This window comes from Stegastes partitus, unplaced genomic scaffold, assembly GCF_000690725.1.
Source record: "Stegastes partitus isolate 25-593 unplaced genomic scaffold, Stegastes_partitus-1.0.2 Scaffold1214, whole genome shotgun sequence".
NCBI classification, from domain to species: Eukaryota; Metazoa; Chordata; class Actinopteri; family Pomacentridae; genus Stegastes; species Stegastes partitus.
In genome coordinates, this window is record NW_007578945.1 from 90,757 (window position 1) to 109,239 (window position 18,483).

The 18,483-nt window shown below is 45.2% G+C and overlaps 1 protein-coding gene across 1 annotated transcript; it reads left to right on the forward strand.

The window, feature by feature from the left end:
* Positions 1-1,332: 1,332 nt before the first annotated feature.
* exoc3l2a (exocyst complex component 3-like 2a) lies at positions 1,333-13,890 on the forward strand. Its single transcript, XM_008297367.1, has 13 exons — positions 1,333-1,402; positions 4,734-5,302; positions 5,913-6,130; positions 6,764-7,511; positions 7,606-7,720; positions 7,797-7,907; positions 8,001-8,101; positions 8,343-8,453; positions 8,552-8,687; positions 9,439-9,561; positions 9,644-9,799; positions 11,061-11,182; positions 12,555-13,890. Exons 2-13 carry the CDS (start codon positions 4,758-4,760, stop codon positions 12,868-12,870), a joined length of 2,802 nt encoding a protein of 933 aa, XP_008295589.1. The 5' UTR covers positions 1,333-1,402; positions 4,734-4,757; the 3' UTR covers positions 12,871-13,890.
* Positions 13,891-18,483: the final 4,593 nt, after the last annotated feature.

Genomic DNA, 18,483 nt, shown 5'->3' on the forward strand with positions numbered 1-18,483 from the left:
TATCATGGCAGCTGATAGGTGTAAAGAAATATCAAAGATGTGTTTTATGTTATTTGCAGACAGTGTCTCCATTCTGCAGCTTGTCCAGCAGAGAGCACTGATAAGTTGGTTTTTAGGCTGTAGAAGGACCTGCTCATCTGCTTACTGGTCAAATCGTTATATTCAACGGATCCCTGATGTCAGATGTATGAATATATCCTAATCCAACCCTGTGAGCTTTCAGATATGTATCCGTGCTGCCAGTTTAGGAGCTGAGACCATCTGAACACTGAATTTTTAAAATTTAAGCGCAAAATTACATTAAGACTCGACTTTTGTTGGTACAAAATCAGCTTGCATTAGATTGTACAAGTGCAGCTCATAAACTGGAGAGTCTGTTTGCTGTGTGTGTGGAAATAACTGAAGCTGCTGTGAAATGCAGGTTCAAGAGAGAATTGTAGGAATGCAGCGTGGACGTCATGCTGAACAACAGGTTTGGCTGCATGACACTGGAGGAATCTGCACGAGTAAAAAAGATTAAACTGACTGATTGGTGCACTTTACTGTGCTGGAGGCAGAACACCACCTCTTGTCCTACGCCACAGTGCACACTGGGGGGCAGGGGGGAGCCACGGTGGGAAATGTTCAGCCATGAGTGTCCTACAGCAGCTCACTGACATGTTGCTTTGCCTGATTATTGTTTCAAATTGAAAAACAAAGCGCCTGTGATGCACACACATCCCTGTCCTACTGCACATCCTCCAGTTGCTTTGTCCTGCCGCGGTGCTCTTTGTGTGACATTGCTGCCATGTCACGGCTGCTCTGACCTTGGAGCTCTGCAGTAAAGCAGAGACAGTATAGCAGCAGGAGTGTTGATTGTCATACTTCGGATCGGTCCACTTAAAGTCTTCCGCTGAGGAAAATTACACCGCTGATGGTGTACGAATGGAATTCCAACTCAAGGCTGTTGACACTGAATCATCTTCACGGCTCATTTTCTGTTCTTACAGAAATCACAAACACAGAACGAGAGCGACGAGCCGATAACAGCTTAAAACTCTGCAGGAGAATGTTCTGGCCTTCAGTCTACATTTAATGCAATTAGTGTAATTAGAAGGGTCCCCTGGGTGCGGGTGGAGGGGTGGGTGGTGGTGGAGCGGGGGTCGGTGGTGTAGGAGGGGTAGAAAGGACGGGACGGGCCTTTCCTCAGGAAAACATATCACCTTCCACCACAATAGAACCCGTCAGGAAACCACAGGCAGCCACATTGCTCTCTTGAGTCACCGAGTACTTTCGGACACGCTCTCACACTCATCAGTGTCTCGCACACACACACATGCACACAGTCCTCAGCCGGGCAGCTCGACGGCCAGCACACTCCAGGATGACACTGGACTGAGACACAGCACGGCGTCGTCATCAGGTAAGCCTCCTTCTCTGCTTTCTCTGATGCTTTCATGTGGATCTTAAAGAACAGTTTTGTTCATCCAGACCAGCTGGTTCATGACTGGAGCTGCTGTCATTGTGCATTCTTCACTTCTCTGCATTAACTCTGACTAACATATGTGCATGTGTTGTATTCATGCAAACAGACTTTAAAAGGTTCCTTAGAGAACCTGTTTGTGTTGTTCAGGGATTCCTCTTGTAAAGTCAGATGTCATGTGTTCTGATTGACCACCGTCGTGTTTGGACTTTAGCTTCATCTTTTAATGACATCTGACTTTAATGAGAGCTGCTTTTTTCTCTCACCTATTGTTCTCTCCAGAAAACGCTGCTTTACAACCTTTTGCGAGTGTTTTCCTGTCTCCCCCTCTTGTGAGCTTTCTGATGAGCAGTAAAGGAGAATGTGTGACGACTCAGTTCAGACTCTAAAAAACAACATGACAGGAGGAAAAGAAAAAAGTGTAAAAGCTGAAAAAAATAAAACCCTGAAAGCATTTTAGTGCAAGTTTAGCAAGTTTTAAAATGCAAGAAATCCAGAATCATTTCATAGATGCTTTTTTTTAAATCCCCTGCTATTTGCTCTTCCAGCAGCCACAGCTCCACCAGAGAAAAAGCCACAGTCCAAACCAAAAATGTCAAGAACTTTGGTGCTTCACACCGAATTTCTTTGCCATAAAAATGAGAAAAGTCGTCTTTTTATGACTTTTGCGTGCACTGATGACCATTTTTGCGTTGTCTTTGTCTCCTTTGTTCATCACAGACACATTTCCTAATTTAATCAAATTGTTGTTAATTAATTGGAGTTAATTGCAGACATGATTACAAGTCAACCAGAACGTCATTACTTTGTGGTCAGAAAGTTTGTCAGTTAGTCCCACTGCCTGGAGCGAGGCAGCAGACAGAGGTTACACAAAGAAGCTTCCAGGTGTGCAAACATAAGTCCAGCGCTGAGACACGAATCTGCTTTTTGCAAAGAATATGGACACAGCAGCTTCAGTCCCATTTCAGAAAGGCGGTCATGAGCATACCGTTGTGTCAGACTTGTATAATAACGTTCATGATGCTTTCTGTAACCTGAGGCCCTGAAGTTATGTTCATCCATCTGAAGGACGTTCAGGTTTCACATCAAACTTTCCGGGTTCAGCTCTTGCATTAGATTATTTCAGGATCTGCGTTTGGAGTTTCAGAGTAAAAACAGAGGTAGTAATGAGGTTTGAATGGAACTCTACAGGACAGTTAAATACTTGTTGTCTTCCTGTACGTACTGACTTTAGACTTGGCGATGGAGGACAACATCTACAGTCCTTCTATGTGCAAAGTGTATGATGAGGTGTATTTAAAATGCCTGTGAGACTTAGAGTCTTTTTAGGATATAAGTTTTCACTTTCTGTTCTCCTGGACAGTGTTTCCTTGCTGAGCTGTGGTGGAGGGATAAAAACACACAGAGAGAACATTTCACAGTAAAAAGACTGGATTTGTCTCCTGCCACATATTAGTCATGTCAGGAAAGGTTTGGAAAAGTTTTGGAAAACTATCCTTTAAGGTGTGCGATAGAAAACAGAGGACTAGTTCCTGAAATACATAAATCCGTTCTGTCCTGGTGTTATATAGAAGAGTGTGAATACAGCGCACAAGGACTCACCGACTGAACACGTCATTCAGTGTCATGAACTCACACTGTGAGCACAGTTATTAGAAAAACTGTATCCCACAGGATTCATGTCATTGTTGAGCAAATACCATAAATCCAAAGTGTATCTGAACCTCAAACCTGAATGTTTAACACAAGGAAAGGGAGGTTTTCTGTTTATGTATATGTTATTAGAGAATTAAATTGCAAAATTATTTTCACCTGTTTACTCTTAATTTTTTAGAATAAGTGTAACACAAAATTACATTGACATGATTTTTTTAAATGAGCTAAGTAGTCACTTGATCCATTCATCGTTGACTTTGACCGAAGCAGCAGCCACGGCCTCCAAGACGTGGTTCAGAAGGTGTAGCGTTGTCCTTCACTGTAGATCTCATGGACCAGCCCACAGGATCCCAGTACGATGTAAGTCAGGAGAGGGAGGAGGCCAGGTCACTAGTCGGTCATCTTTGCGGTGAACCTGCAGAACTGCATCGATGGAGCTTTGTGCTGGATAAAAATGATGCATGAAGGGCTTCTTCTTGTCCCACTGACTGAAATAAGTAGCTTCCAAAAACCTGTAGTCGTTCGTTTAAAATTGATTTTTTTAGTGGAAATTCAGCCTGAAAAGGGCCGACAAGCTCCTCTGTACTCATCCCGGCACCCAGACGGGCTGGTTAAGTGAAGCTAGCATCCCTCCTCCACCATGTCTGACTCAACGTGGTGTCCTTTGTCCAGTAGCTGCAGATCCCTCCATCAGCTCCACGAAGATTCATCTTCAGTCTTCAAAAGTTTCTCGGCTCAATCTTGAGACTTTAGCTCGTGAAACTTATTCAGTGGTGTTTCGGCCGTCTCTACCTCGACCATGTTTCTAAATCTTTTGCGTGTAATTTGAACATTTTCTTCTCCAAAAACGTTTAAGTTAGATTCAAGTTTATATTGTTTGGAGTTGGACGACATGGTCAGAATACTAAACTCCCTAATAACTGTTCACACAGTGCAGACGTAAAACAACGAACGGGTCTGGTGGGTTTGTTCCCTCCCGAACTTTAGAGACGGATAAACCACTGATTGAAGACTGTTATAGAATCAATACATGTTATTCAGAAGCCTACAAAACCACATTATTTTGCTTTCATCTTAATGTAAAATGTCAAGAAATAAAAGTCAAAGAGAAACCTTTAATCTGCTCTCTGAACACTCTGACCACCCGTGTGCTGCTTATTGTCAACAGGCTGCAGGTCAACACAATAGTTTTTCTGTCCACGGCATAATATTTATACCAGGTTGTAGTTCGGCGAGTGTTAACACAGCAATATTTAGAATGCATATTTCCTATTTGCTAAGTGAAGGCCATTACATAAGCAGCATGTGAAAGGATGTTTCTGATTCCAGTTACATAAACCGTGTGATGGCTGAAGGACCGCCGGAAAAACTGCTTTCAACAGTTCACGAGTTCAATGTACAGTCACACGAGGACTTTTAGAGAATTTATGGTTGTTCATGCTGTCAGCATCACGTTTCTATGAGTTGTGTTTTACGCAACGTTTAAAGTTTTGCACAAGACTGAGAGTAAAAGTTTAACATGTATTTATTCTAAAGCTGGTTTAATAAGTATTTTATCTTGGCTGTTGTTTGGTTGGACGCTCTGACTGCATCTCACACCGTCCTTGTTTTGCAGTTTGTTAAAGTATCAGCTGCAACCATGCCTATTCTGAAGAAGCTCCCAGGAAGGTCCAAGAGCTGCCACGAGTTCCCCAGAGTGAACGGTGAACTGATTCTGCCCCGGCTGGACTTGGACCTCCGGGACCTGAATGATCTCAATGACCTGAAGGAGCTGAAAGACCTGAAGGATCTGAACAGGAACCTGAACCCCTTTGAGGACGTGGACCTGGATGAGGATGAGAGAAACGGAGGTGACACGGGCCTCATCATGGGGGAGGTCAGGGGCAACCTCCAGCTCAGGTCTTCCCGTGACGGAGAAGAGGAGGAAAACGAGGTGAACGCAGAGAGACACGGGGCGGGAAACCCGAAAGGGAAACCGCTCAGAGGGACCCTGGAGCGGATCTGTGGAGTGTCGCCCCTCAAAACCCTCGGAAAACTGGGGAAGGGGCTCCGCATATCGGGACGCAACGTGTGGGGGAACCACTCTCCACATTACAACCCCGGAGACTCAAACACACTCCCAGCAGAGAGGGAGAAAAGGAAAGGACTACGCAGGAGCTCGGAGGGAATTATGACCCTGCTCCGGTGAGGAGGACGACTCACACCATCTCAGCTGTTGTCTCACTGAAATGAGAAAAATGTGAATGTCTGACTTTCTTGTGCAGTGTACACAGAAACACATTTACCTTTGATTAAGATGTAATTAAAGCCGTAAATTTCCATCCTTATGAAACAACGCTGCAGCTGAAAGCCTTTGCTGAGGCTGTGCTAGATTCATCCATCCATCAATGAAGTGAAATGAAATGGTGGAAAAAAATGTGTATGAAAGTTAGAAATACATTTTCTTTTTAGCTGCTGAGTCCCAGAGGAGACAGTGAGAAATGGAAAATCCCTTGTTACGTTTGCTGGTCAGTAATAGAACAGCATATAGTGTGCTTATTTCCGGAGGAGTTATGCAATGCGCTATAGTAACCTGTTGATCTACGGAACCTCTTTTGTTTTTCCCTGACATGTTGTGTACTTGCTGTGCTCACTGAATGGGGCTATTTTTAACTGAAGTGGCCATTCTGTGTGCAGCAGATGTGTGAATATGTGGCATTCCAAACATAGCTGCTTCTACGGTAGAAACAAAAGCTCATGATGGTGTTGGCAGCGGTCATTTATGTTCTCTGTTGCTGCTGTGGATGCTGTGCAGCTTCACAGGTCGACGTAAGGAGGAGCGCAGAGAGAGCCTGCCCTGTGGAGACCTGAGCGCAGACAGCGAGGCGGAGGCTTCCAGACGGTCGTCCTTCCTCAGGATGGTCAGTCTGGGCAAACTGAAGAGAGACTCCATGTCAGACAAGGCGTCCCAAGAGACCGAAGAGGAAGCGGTGGAGGAGGACCCCGTGGTCAAAAAGAGAGAGCCCCTCTCAGGTGATAAGCAAGGAAACATCAGGTGTAAGAAAACACTGGTGTTTACTTATCGGATAGCCCTAGAAGACTTATGAGAGGAGTTTCCTTATTTTAGAGAACTTTGCTCTTCCTGGTCAAGCTTCAGCGGTGCTTCCTCTCAGTCCTAGACAACTCTCTGATGAGGCGTAGAGCTCCCCAGACCCCTGAGTCACTGGGTTCACTCACTAGCAGACTGAGACCAGGAAATGACCGCACTTCCTCCTACCCCAGGTTCCTCTAGATAGAAGTTCAACCAAGCTACTGTTGGCAGACTCCACAGAGAACCTGGCAGAAAACAGAAGAATGCATAGAAAGGGCAGCAGATAGTTTGTCAGTGAGGCACAAGCACAACGACTCAATAAGAAAAGATCTTTGTCCCTTTGTAGCTGAACCCTCCCTCTTGAGACAGTTGCCAGAAATCGATGTAGATTCTCAGTCATCTACACCTCGATGAGAAGAGCTTCAGTAAAAAGCAGCTACGCTACTCTTTTAGGTTATTTAGGATGTTTTCACCTCTCATCCAAAAACTGAAGAAGAGAAGAACCTAAAACACAAGTCCAGTTGTTGTTGTTTTTAACTGAAAATCTTCGTCTATCATCTTCTTGCTCCCCACAGTTCTGGAGATCCTACAGTTGGTCAACCACAGGGACCTTCTCCTGGCCGACACACACATCCAGGAGCTGGAGCGGGAGTGTGAGCTGCTGTCTCTCCTGCCAACCACAGCTTCTCCCACCCTCACTCCTACGCTGTGTCACAGCCCTTCACTCGGCATGATCTCTTCATCCTCCTCCTTCGATGAGTCCCTCAGCTCCAATGTAACTCTGGACTCGAGCCGGAGGAAGGCTAAGGATGTGGAGCTGCTGTATGAAGCCCTGCAGAAGGAGATGTGGGATGTAGTGCGGGAGTCCCTTCGCCAGCCCAGCGCTGGCCCCAACCTTGGTCTGGTGGTGCTGGTCATCCAACAGGAAGAGCATGCTGATGCTACCTGGGCCCTGAGAGAGGAGACCAAGCCAGAGAGAGAAGTCCTCCACATTCAGCCAAACCATCGTCCCAGGCGACTGAAGATGAAGTGGAGGCTGGCGGTGGCGGAGGCCGCGGACTGGAGCCTGCCCCATCAGGTGGACACCCAGGCGGGCCAGCTGGCTTCATACCTGGAGCGCCTGAGGAGTCGGATGGTGGATGACCTGGATGCAGCAAAGAGGAACGCTGTGTCCATTTACCCAGAGGAGTTTACTGCCTTCCAGGTTTATGTGGAAAGTTACCATCAAGCTGTGGCCAAACGTCTCCGAACCATCACCAGTGGCCCGCTGCAGATCACTGACGTCTACTCACTACTGGACTGGTTCTACAACATCTACAACAGGTTGGTGATGACAGGATTTACTGGCTCGTCCAAGGAACAAACAACATATCAAACTTATATTATTATTTTATAATCACTTGTCATGTGTTACCAGGGATGTTCTAGGAACCATTGGCACCATGACCCCCATCAACTACAACACCCTGGATCCCATTCTCGCTCAAGACACGGTGGACCGGCTGGAACAAGACTGCATCAGTATAGTCAGGGTGAGACACGGACTTTTTACTGGTTCTTCCTTTGAAATATCTGGATAGCATTCTAATGTCATGCTGCAATTATCAGGATAAGGTGACAACAGAGCTGATCCAGGTTCTGGATGAAGAAGAGAGGCGATGGGCCCAGACCCTGCACATAGAGGAGTATCAGTCACACCTGGCACGCTCAGTCATCCAGGTAATGGGCTGCACGCTCCTGATAACTTTCTCTCATGGTTTTAGTGAATTTCTTTAGCAGCTGTCTTATCGCCTCCATCTTTCACAATTCCAGAGACTGAAGGTGGACTTGGACAGATCCACATCTGTGAACCAGTTTCTAGGAGCAAGAGTGGCTCGCTGTAGCATCATTGGATTGGCTGATTTTCTTTACAGGTGAGTGTGCACAGGTGGCGCTCCATCTGCTTCTATTATACCTTAAATAACGTGGTATGAACAAGTGGAGCAAAATCTGGTTTCAGTTCTGTGGTCTGGAACAGACAAAGACAAACAGCTCAGCAGGTGTACAGTAACACCTACACTGGATTATTGGCAACGTTCAGCTTGTGCAGGTCTCAGTGTGTTTACAGGGCAGTGTCTTTACTATATAGTTCACATAAAACCTCCATGTGTCCAGCTTCCAGAGGAAGGTGGAGATGTTTCATGATACTCAGGCAGAATTTGGAGACCGAGGGGACGGATATGTTTCCAGGACCATCGCTCTGGTCAACTGCTGCCCTCCTCTCAGGTAGACAAACGATGACAGCGACATTATTCATCCGAACACTTTCGCAAAGGTTTGCAGTGAGTAAGTTTGAAGTGTCATATTTCTTGTGTAACCTGCAGATCCTTTGTGGAGCGCTGCAGGCAGTGTGACCCACAGGGCAGCGAGGAGTCAGCACAACGAGCCGACTCCTCGTTGGACAGGATCACGAACCAGTCAGTGAGGGTTCTGACGGACAGACTGTTTGAGCACATCAGGGTGAGTAGAGCACTGGCAAGTCACATCTCAGTCCTTAGAATGTGTTTCCCTTCAACAACGTTCCCACCAGGATCACAATCCAAGGATATTTGAATCTTCTGTGAAGACCTTCACAGCAGAAGGAGTCACTATAGGACAAAAAAATGTTTACAACCATGATGTAGATGTAATTAAATCTACAACAAACCCACAATGTTCTGAAGGTTCACTGACATGCAGAGCACTCTGTCAGGTTGCTCACAGCGTTAGGTGATAGAGACAGGTTAGACAGTTGTATTTGTGTTTATGATGTATTAATAATGTTCTTTTTATGTTGAGTATTCTTCTTTTGTGTGTCTCTTTTTTTGTCCCCTGTATTAGCAGTGGAAGAAGTATGTATTAGTTAACTAACTGTGGTCATTTTACAATATAAAAATACTAAAAAAAAAAGTTGTGAAGATATATATTCTGGGGCGGCTCCAAAAAAAGACACAAACAAAAAATTTAAAATGTTATCTAAGTAAATGTATAGTAGTAGTTTAGCTAAATATACTTCATGTATAAAGGAGGTACTTATTTTGCATAAGATTTCTATGTTTTCCTCACAATATGTTTGATGTGTATAATAACAGACTACAAACCAGCTGGTAATTCATTTACACATAGTGCAGTAAAAAGTACTATTTCCCTCATATTACTCCTAATATTTCCCTCTAACATGTAGAAGCATTAAGTTAACTAATGATTAATTCATGTTTGGTTGTCGTTCCAGCCTTTCTTCGACAAACTGATCAAGAGAAAGTGGTTGAACAACACTGAGGCCTTCGAGGCGATTGAAGCCAGCATTAAACAACACTTCAAGAAGTTCAGAAGGATGGACTCTCCACCGTATCAGGTAACTGTGGGGCTGACTCTGGTTGAACACAGTAACTGGTTGGATGCCTGTGTGGCTGATCGGCTGCTGTTGTGACCGACAGACGCTGGTGGGTGAGGTGCACCGACGGGTCCTGGTGGAGTACGTCCGAGCCATCATGCGGGGACGCGTCATCTGCACGTCCTCTAAGATGAGGAAGAGGATGGCTTTCCGTCTGCAAGATGAGGCCAAGCAGCTGAAAGGACTCTTCAAAGATCTGGTGAGTTCAGACACTAAACACTGTGGTTTACATTTAGCCTGTCTGAGCCTGCAAGACGCTCAATGTTTAGAGTGACCAAGGTGCCTCAAGAAGAAGAGGAATGAAATGCAAAACCTCTAAGAATGAACTAAAGGCTGCTTTTCCGGGGAGCAGAGGCGATAAATAATTCCAAACTGCTGATTCTTAAAAATGCAGAGCAGAGCTGGTGAGGGGAATGCAGTCTGGTGGCTGTGAATGGAGCGTGACCCTGGAACTTCCTAGGTCAGGAATAACTCAGACGGTGTTGATACAGGAGTGAGCTCTGAAAAATGGCTGCCGTCAGTGAGATGGAGATGGATGAACCGGGCTTACGTTAGCACTTGCCAAAAAGGGGAAGAGGGTGTAAAACAACTCGGCCTGACAGTGTGGCATTTGCCCCCTTTCTGTGTGCAAGTTCAAACAAGTGTCCGTCACCTCGGCTGACAACAGGAAGCTGCTGTGTTCAGAGGGAGCTTCCCGTTCCTGTCAGCTGGCCGGCTTTGATGTGCCTCTGGGATGGCCTTGATAGCATTTTTCGCCGAGGAGCGGGATGAAGTGTCTGTGGAAACTGGGAACTCAGGGTAGGGGGAGGATGAGTTTTTAATGGCTGGCTAAAAAAGACGTCGTTATTTTTAGTGAATGCCAAGCCAAAGAATTCTGCTTTCTTTTTCCTGAGTATTTGAAGGAAAAACAAGACCTAGGAAAGCAGAGGTGGAGTTTTGTTATTCACATAGTGAATCACCTAAATGTTTGGCCTCTGGCCTTTAGAGGCATTAATCTGTGTTTCCTCTGAAGGCTTGATTGTTTGCTGGTCCGGATGTCATGGCTCGAAGGAAAAACACGTTTAGTCTGAAGAAGATGCAATGCGGCGGCAGCAAGATGGTGCAGTGGTTCACACAGTCACCTCACAGCAAGAAGGTTCTAAACCTCCTGGTGGCCTGGTTCCTTTCTGTGTAGTCTGGATGTTCTCCCTGGACCTGCCTGTGTTTCTCACCACAGGGTTGGTGATTGTAAATTGGTCGTAGGTGTGAGCCTGCATCGCTCTGAGTTGGTCCTGTAATGGACCGGTGACCTGTCCTGGGTGTACCCCCCCATCCGTTCAGTGTCACCTGGGCCAGGCTCTGACCCTCCTCAGGATGAAGCTAGTCTAGATAACAGATGGACGATGATAACAAATAACTGTGCATTTAGTAATGATTACTTTTTTCTGCACAGTAACGAACCGTTGTCTTCTCTACTTCAGGAATCAAGCTCATCCTGGTTGGACAGCATCATCTGCCACTTAGCTGACATCATCCTGCTGGAGGACACGCCCTCCATCCAAATGGAGGTGGCTGTCCTGGTGAAAGAGTTTCCAGATATACGGTGAGCATTTGTCACAAACTAACAGCAGAGAAACCGTACCGTTGCAACCAGGAAGCATCTATGAAAACAGATATTTTCTTGGCTGGTCCCCCAAAGGCCCAATATTCTTTTATGCTTACTGCCACACATTCGCCATGTTGTCTTTGGCGCTGAGCCAAAATAGGAAAATGTAAGACTATGGATGGTTTTTTTGTCACAATGGATCAAAACAAGGAAAAGGAGCGCGGAAACATATCTGCATTAACTTTGCTATTTTTGGAGAGCAGTGCGGGGCTGTTTTGAGAATGGATGAGGCAGGGAGGCCTTAGGGGGGGAGTCCCAGCCTGTTTGTGCACAGAATAAGACTCCGTTGACGGTTGGCAACCTCCGTGTGTGACGCATAACCCTCTAAGGAGCAGACAGGAAGCTGCTGCCGAGTACTTCCAGTTCCTGCCACCCTGCAGGAGACAGACTGGTGCCACGCTTTAAATCAAAGAGCGAGAGGTGTGGAAGAGAAGAGAAAACATAATAGTTCAGACCTGGAGACATGCTAACTCACTGCTTAGCTCCCCCCTTTTGTTTACTGCATGGCATCCCCTGCTGGTATTTTAGGAGATCAAAGGCTGCCGGCCTTCCTTGAGTTTTCTGGGTGCTTCATTGAACTGCGGCGGCGGCGGCGGCGGCGGCGGCGGCGGCACACGTGACCATGTTCACACATGGGTGTGATTACCATCACGTCCAACCTGGACTGTCTTCGCTATGAAGTCATTTATCTAAATTCCTGTTGACTTTAGTCAAGTTTTGTAGAAAGCTATTAACAAGAATGACATTTGGGACCTGGGATTGTAAAACAATAACTGATGGGAGACCTGCTTTGTCTTCAGCCCTGCAACACTTGGTCATCTAGAGGAACAGCTGCAGATTTATAGCATTTATGTTTGCAGACATTGTGGTTTATCAGAAAGTAAGAAATCTATGATTTCTACAAGATCTATCAAATGCAATATACATATAAGTCAGATCGATTTCCCACAACCGGACTAAACAAATGACTCAAGAGTTCAAAGATTTGTTCATCAGAAGCACAAGTGACATGTACTGACACACACGGTGGCTTTTTCCCGACATTCAACTTGTAATTCTACTAAATTAGTTTAACTCTTATAGTTATAGTATAGTATAGTAGTATATAGTATAGTATAGTATAGTTCCAGCTTATAAAACTCCAATTACATACGTCACACTCGTGTTCGTTCTCAGGAACAGATGCAGTGATTCAGAGTGATGTGACTGTTACTCAGAGTCATGACAGCTTTTCTCGACACCAAACAGACCCAATTTCCATTAACACCCGTCTACCCCCCGCCTCCCTCCGCATCCTTCCTCCCCACAGGAAGAAACACGTCTCCACCCTGCTGAACGTACGAGGGATGATGCGGCAGGCGGAGCGGCAGGAGATCCTCAACATCGTTAAAGACTTTGAGTGCAGCAGTGCCCTCATGTGCCGCGACCACGCCCTCTTCTCCGACATCCCCATCACCTCAGAGATGCACTGCATCAGCCTGGGCTTCCTCCGCCTCGCCATGACCGTCTCCAACTGGTTCTCAGAGCAGCGGCTGAGGCGAAACCGCCGGGCAAATGCCAGAAATGCAAAGTGTCAACCTGCTGAGAATGTGGAAGACACAAATAAATGTCACAGAGAAGGCTAGCCGTCGTTAGGAGAGCAGTCACAGACGTACTGTGAAGATTGTAATGAGATGTACATGCACCTTGACCAAAAACTGATTGTACCAAATGTTTGTAACAGCCACTTAAAGAAACTTGACCTCAGGTACTGCTCGTACTGTACATGCTCACTGACATTTCTCCATCTCCATGTGTGCATTTTATTGGAAATGTGAAACAGACCATGTGTTGTCATAGCTCACCATGATTTATCGTATGTTAAAGTTGACCTACACATCTACAGGACTAAACCAGCAGCATAAGATATCATCAAAATGTAACGTGTTCAGTATGTTTTAGCCTTTTATTCCTTCACATCATTGCAGGAGCAACAGCTAGCAAATGCAAAGCAATATGATCTATAATGTTTGCTGTTCAACCTATATTTACTCAATTATATATATGCCCATTCTCTGGTATATAGAGCATATGTACAGCACTGTGCAAACGTTACAGGCACTTTAGATGTTTAGATTTGAATCCACCACACAATACCATCAGGGAGGCGTCTGATTGGCCCCAGATTCATTCTTCAGCAGAGTCATAAGGAGGTATCTGCTGCCGTAAGAAGAACAAGGAGTCCTGCAGCAGATGGTCTGACCTCCACAGAGCTCTGATGTGGACGTCATGGAGTCACTCTGAAATCACATGAAGAGACGGAGACAGCCTGAATCCACAGAACAGCTACTGATAGTTCTTCAAGATACTTGGAAAAACAACATTCGTGTGCAAGTGTACTGATGACAAGTGGTGCTCTTTTAAAGACAAACTGTATGTTTTTTTTGTCTTCACTGCACTTTGTATGGAGTTAGCCGATATATAAAATCTATTACTTGCATCATTTTTGAAAGCATCCTCACTTTACTTTCAGTGCCTAAAACCTTTGCACAGTCCTGCCTGTGAGGAGTGTATGGAAACGTAAACGTGTTGAACTGTCACTGTGAAAGAAATGGATCTGTTGCTGGAAACACAATAAAACCCATTGACTGGGTAGACTAAACAGACTCAGGAGTTCTGTCATTGTGGGTTTAACATTTGTGCTTCAGGTGAAAAATGTGCTGTTTTTCTGGGTATTGACACACGTCAGTTCTTAGAGTGGACATGCTTCTGTGTCTTTGCCAACTTCTAACTTTAGGTGCTGTGACCCCTGAACATGGGAGTGTCAGACACTTTGTCTGCCGCTATGTTAAACAATACATACCAAGAGGCACTTTGACAAACAGGCCAGGCGGACTGACGCACAATGTATGCAGCCGGCACATATACACACACACTTTATGCCTTTGTTATATATCGTAAGGATATGGCAGCTCTGTGCATAAACAGATCTTAAAACATGGGGCTCCACACAGCTCCGACATGACGCCGCAAAACAAGAGGGGTCATGCACCCCGAGGCCAACAACGGGATGTTTTTTGATAAACAAAGATTTCCTGTTGTCCGCTGAGGTGCCAACGGATGCTTTTATTGGAGCCAAGTTTACGTTGAGCGCTAGGAGGGAACTTCCCCTCCGCTGCAGCCGCCAAGCTTTTTCATGTCTGAGCTGCTCGTGGGCTTCTCCAAACAAAGCCGGGCCGCCTCAGCGGGGGTCGCTCTGCACGCTGACCCCTCCGAGTCAGAGGGTCTGTGGCTGACATTCGACGTCTGGATGGCCTATTTAAAATGGTAAAATAACTCATGAGGCGCGGAATTGTGGGATTTTATAGCTGGTGGACGTGCTGAGACATGTTTGTTTGCTTGAACATCTAATCATCACCGTACAGCAGCAGCGACGTCGGTGTGGTGAATTTGGTCAAAGGACTCTCAGTTAATCTGGATGATCTACGTTTTAGATTTGGTTCCCATCTTTTGTTCATCTGCTGGGAAATTTACATTCAAACATAATCTAACTATGTTACTATCCTTTATTTTCATACCTAATTATGAAAAGAAATTAAAGTGATTGTTCCTGTCGCTGATAAGTTTGAGCAGTTGCAAGGTCCATCCAGAGAGAATCATCAAAACATCAAAACAGTTCAAGATCCCCTCCAGACACGCTTTAGGACAGAAAAATGTAAATACCATCTAGCTAGCCAGCTAGCTACAAACCCAAACCTGCTGGTCGGCTGAGGCCTTTCTGGATGGAGTTCACATGTTCTCCCTGCGCCTGCATGGACTTCCTCTGGGCCGTCCATGGTGACTGCTGATTCTAAAATGATCACGATGATGATGATGATGATGATGATGACGGTTGTCTGTCTCTGAAATCTGAAGACTCAGTTTTGGTTCTTCAGTGCCTGTTCCACCGTATTGAAAAGGGACCAGCTTTAATGAGAACAGAGAAAACCGTAACACCACGTGTGAATTCACGTGATTGTTGTGGTTGAGCTCCTTGAACACCTTTCCTCCCGTCCTGAACCGAGACCAGGTTCTATCTGTAAGAAAAACACAACCAGAACCAAGACAACGAGTAAAAAATAAAGTAGTAAAGATACTGTTTGTTCATGGATGTTTTTCAGGTCTCGCTCTGATCTGGTAATAGAAGTAAGGACGTTCTCCCAAATGTTTCTGATCCATGGACCCTTTAGTTGTGCGCTGTTACTGACTGATTTTTGATTTTCAGGGGGATATTTCAAATACCTGAACAAATACCTACATATAAATACTGAAAGATTCATTTCTAAGTTGCTCATTGGCTCAAAAGGATATGAAAGCTCAGGAGGAATCAGGTGCAGTTTATTTGTCATCATCATTTAACCACCACTGGGATCGTCCAAACACGGAGCGCAGCGTCTAAAATGATCTGTAATAATGGATAATAACCAGCCGTAGACTTTTACTGAACGCTGTATGTAACACAGGTGGACTAAGAGCCTTCAGAGGAGAAACCCTTCACTGTTTGAACAGGTACTATAGTTACTGCATGATCCAGGATCTTTTCCAATGTTTCGTTCAAGTCCATCTCTGTAAGCGGCATAACGGACCTTCAAGCCAGCTGTGATATTAAAAAGTTTATTTGTAGATCCACATCTTAATGTCAGATTTCAGGTGAGCCCAGAGGAACGTCCCCCTTCAGCAGATATATGTGAAGAAAAGTCTGCACGCATCATTCTGCACATTATGTAAAACGAATGACAAGATGCTGGATTGAACGTAACGCTGACACGATGTCATTGGATAAAATATTCCACAGCAGATAGAAAATAAACAATGAACTACCTGTTTATCTCTGATTCAGATTTTTTGGCATCCGCGACGGCCAGCTGGCCGGAGGTGCAGCACCTTCCACCTGATGACATGTGTTTGATTTATGACTCAGTGGGATCAGTGTAACTCGTAACTGCACCACGACGAAAGCTCAAATATGGCTGAAAAGGTCTCAGAGTTCTTTAACTATTTCTTGAAGATGTTTACATGTTACCGACAATAGATCTCAAATATCTCTGACCTCTGACTGCACTGTGCACTTGTTTTTATTTTTAATATGTTCCACGAATCAGTGGGACAGAGCAGGAAGAACATTAAGTGAAGTTGGCATCGACTGAATGTTAAGTTTGGCAGAGTGACTTCTGAGTCATATGTATATCTAAGAGTATTATCAGACATCCTTTCATATAGCAGGCTGAAGGCGGATGCTGGACGGCTGATTTCCAAGTATCCCAGGCGGGGATTACCATCTCTGACTGAGAAGCGCAGGTAGGACTGAGGGCCAAACTCTTGGAGGTTTCCCTCAAACAAGCTGCTGAAGGTGGAACGGTGCACAGGATCACAATGCAATCCCTGGGAAGCACTCCCCGGCTTCCTCTCATTAACACAGCTCTGCAATGGAAAATCCATCTGGCTGTATTTGCTGTTTGTTTTCGGAAGCAAGCCGTGCCCTGCCTTTGTTCACACTGTCATGCACTTTTCATGGTTCCTCTCTTTTTTGTTTTCTGTGTATCTCAAAGTACTCAAGCGATTGTGTTGTGGCTGAGAGGGGCACACGTTTCAGGTCAGGTCCGAGCACCAGGCCTTGTTTTGTCTAGACGGGCCTTTCTAATGTTTTCTTTCCTCTCTCAATCTGAGCTGATCACTCAGTCTGAACTGATACTCCTGTTCACTGGACTGATATTAAACTCTTTACGTCAGCTCTCGGCTTGAACACAAGTGTGCGACTGTTAGTGTCAGTCTGTGAAAAGCAGTAAAATCTGGTTTACTTTTGGTCACACATTTGCAGAAGGAGCATTCCATCAGACTTTTACACACCGCAAAGGATTTAAATAGATGTTTAAACTTCCACAAAGTCATAAATCAGCTCTCAGACCCTCAGAGTTTGCTGTAGATGGACAGGTGACCCTTCACTCACTTGCTGGTGCAGATGCAGGTCTTGGTACGTGCAAGTACACTTTGACAAACAGCTTCCTTCTAAATGCAGGAAACAACTGATTTAAGCGTGTCTGTTTTACGATGCCCGTGTTTGTGTGTTGCGTGTCTTCTGGATTTGCATGTCCAGCAGCACATCTCACAGATGAGATGTTTTCCTGCAGAAAACTCTCAACTCTCAGGTGTCAGATCATCCTTGACTGTACAACCAGCTGAGTTTTCAAAATGGTTCCTGCTCTCAACCCTCAGGAACTGGAGCCAAAACGGGTCCAAACGCATGGACCCTGACAGAAGCTTCACAAACGCCAGAGTTATTTACTTTGTTAGAATGTCCTTGCTTAGTCTGCCTTCGAAAGCTCAACTGAAGCGACACAGAACACAGAACGCTGTAAAACTACTGGCGATAATCCTCCAGCTCTGCCCTAGAAGTGGTGATTTTAAAACAGAAGATAACTTTGATCATTTAGAAAAACCTGGAATTTAATAATACGTGTGTGTGTGTGTCAGCAAAAGTTGTGTATAAAACATTCTGCAAATTCAGGACACATCACATATATGAGTAGATGTTGGTTTTTCAAGTAATTTGCTTCGAGGAGCTTTGAGGGGACAAATGGGAGGATTCTCGTTGAAATCTACGCCGATGAGAGGAAGAGTTTAGGTCATCATGGACCGTGGCATGACTTTGGGATGTTTACCTCTCTTACATGCTTTCAGATCTGCTGAGCTCTCTGTCTCTGAAGACCGTGGTCTCAGATGGACCTACTTGTTGATGGTGGTTGGTGGTTTTGAGCATCTCTGTAAGTGTGTGAATGAACTCACAACCCATCAAACACGACGACGGATCCGAACCTGTTGAAGCAGATTTTGAGTTCTTCCATGTTTTCTTCCTCCTGGAGCGTTGCATGATCCTGAACCACTTCCATGTGTTTGTAGACAAGAAATCATCAAAACAAAACCAGTTTTCAGTCAAAATCATCATCTCGCTGAGCAACAAACCCACCGGCAGCATCTGGCTGCCATCGCTGGACAGATATTATTATGAAACGCATCCTCACGTGGAACATGGAGCCCTGTCTGCCGACACATTGTGTAACTGCATACAAACAACCCGTTCTGACATGACCCATCAGGGCAAGATTCAATAGAGAGAACCTCCTGTCCTCTCCCATGTCCAGTATACACTGTCTGTCAGGATGGCTGCCCACTTGAACCAAAACAATGGTGCAATTTGTCACTCCTGATGGGATATCCTGATT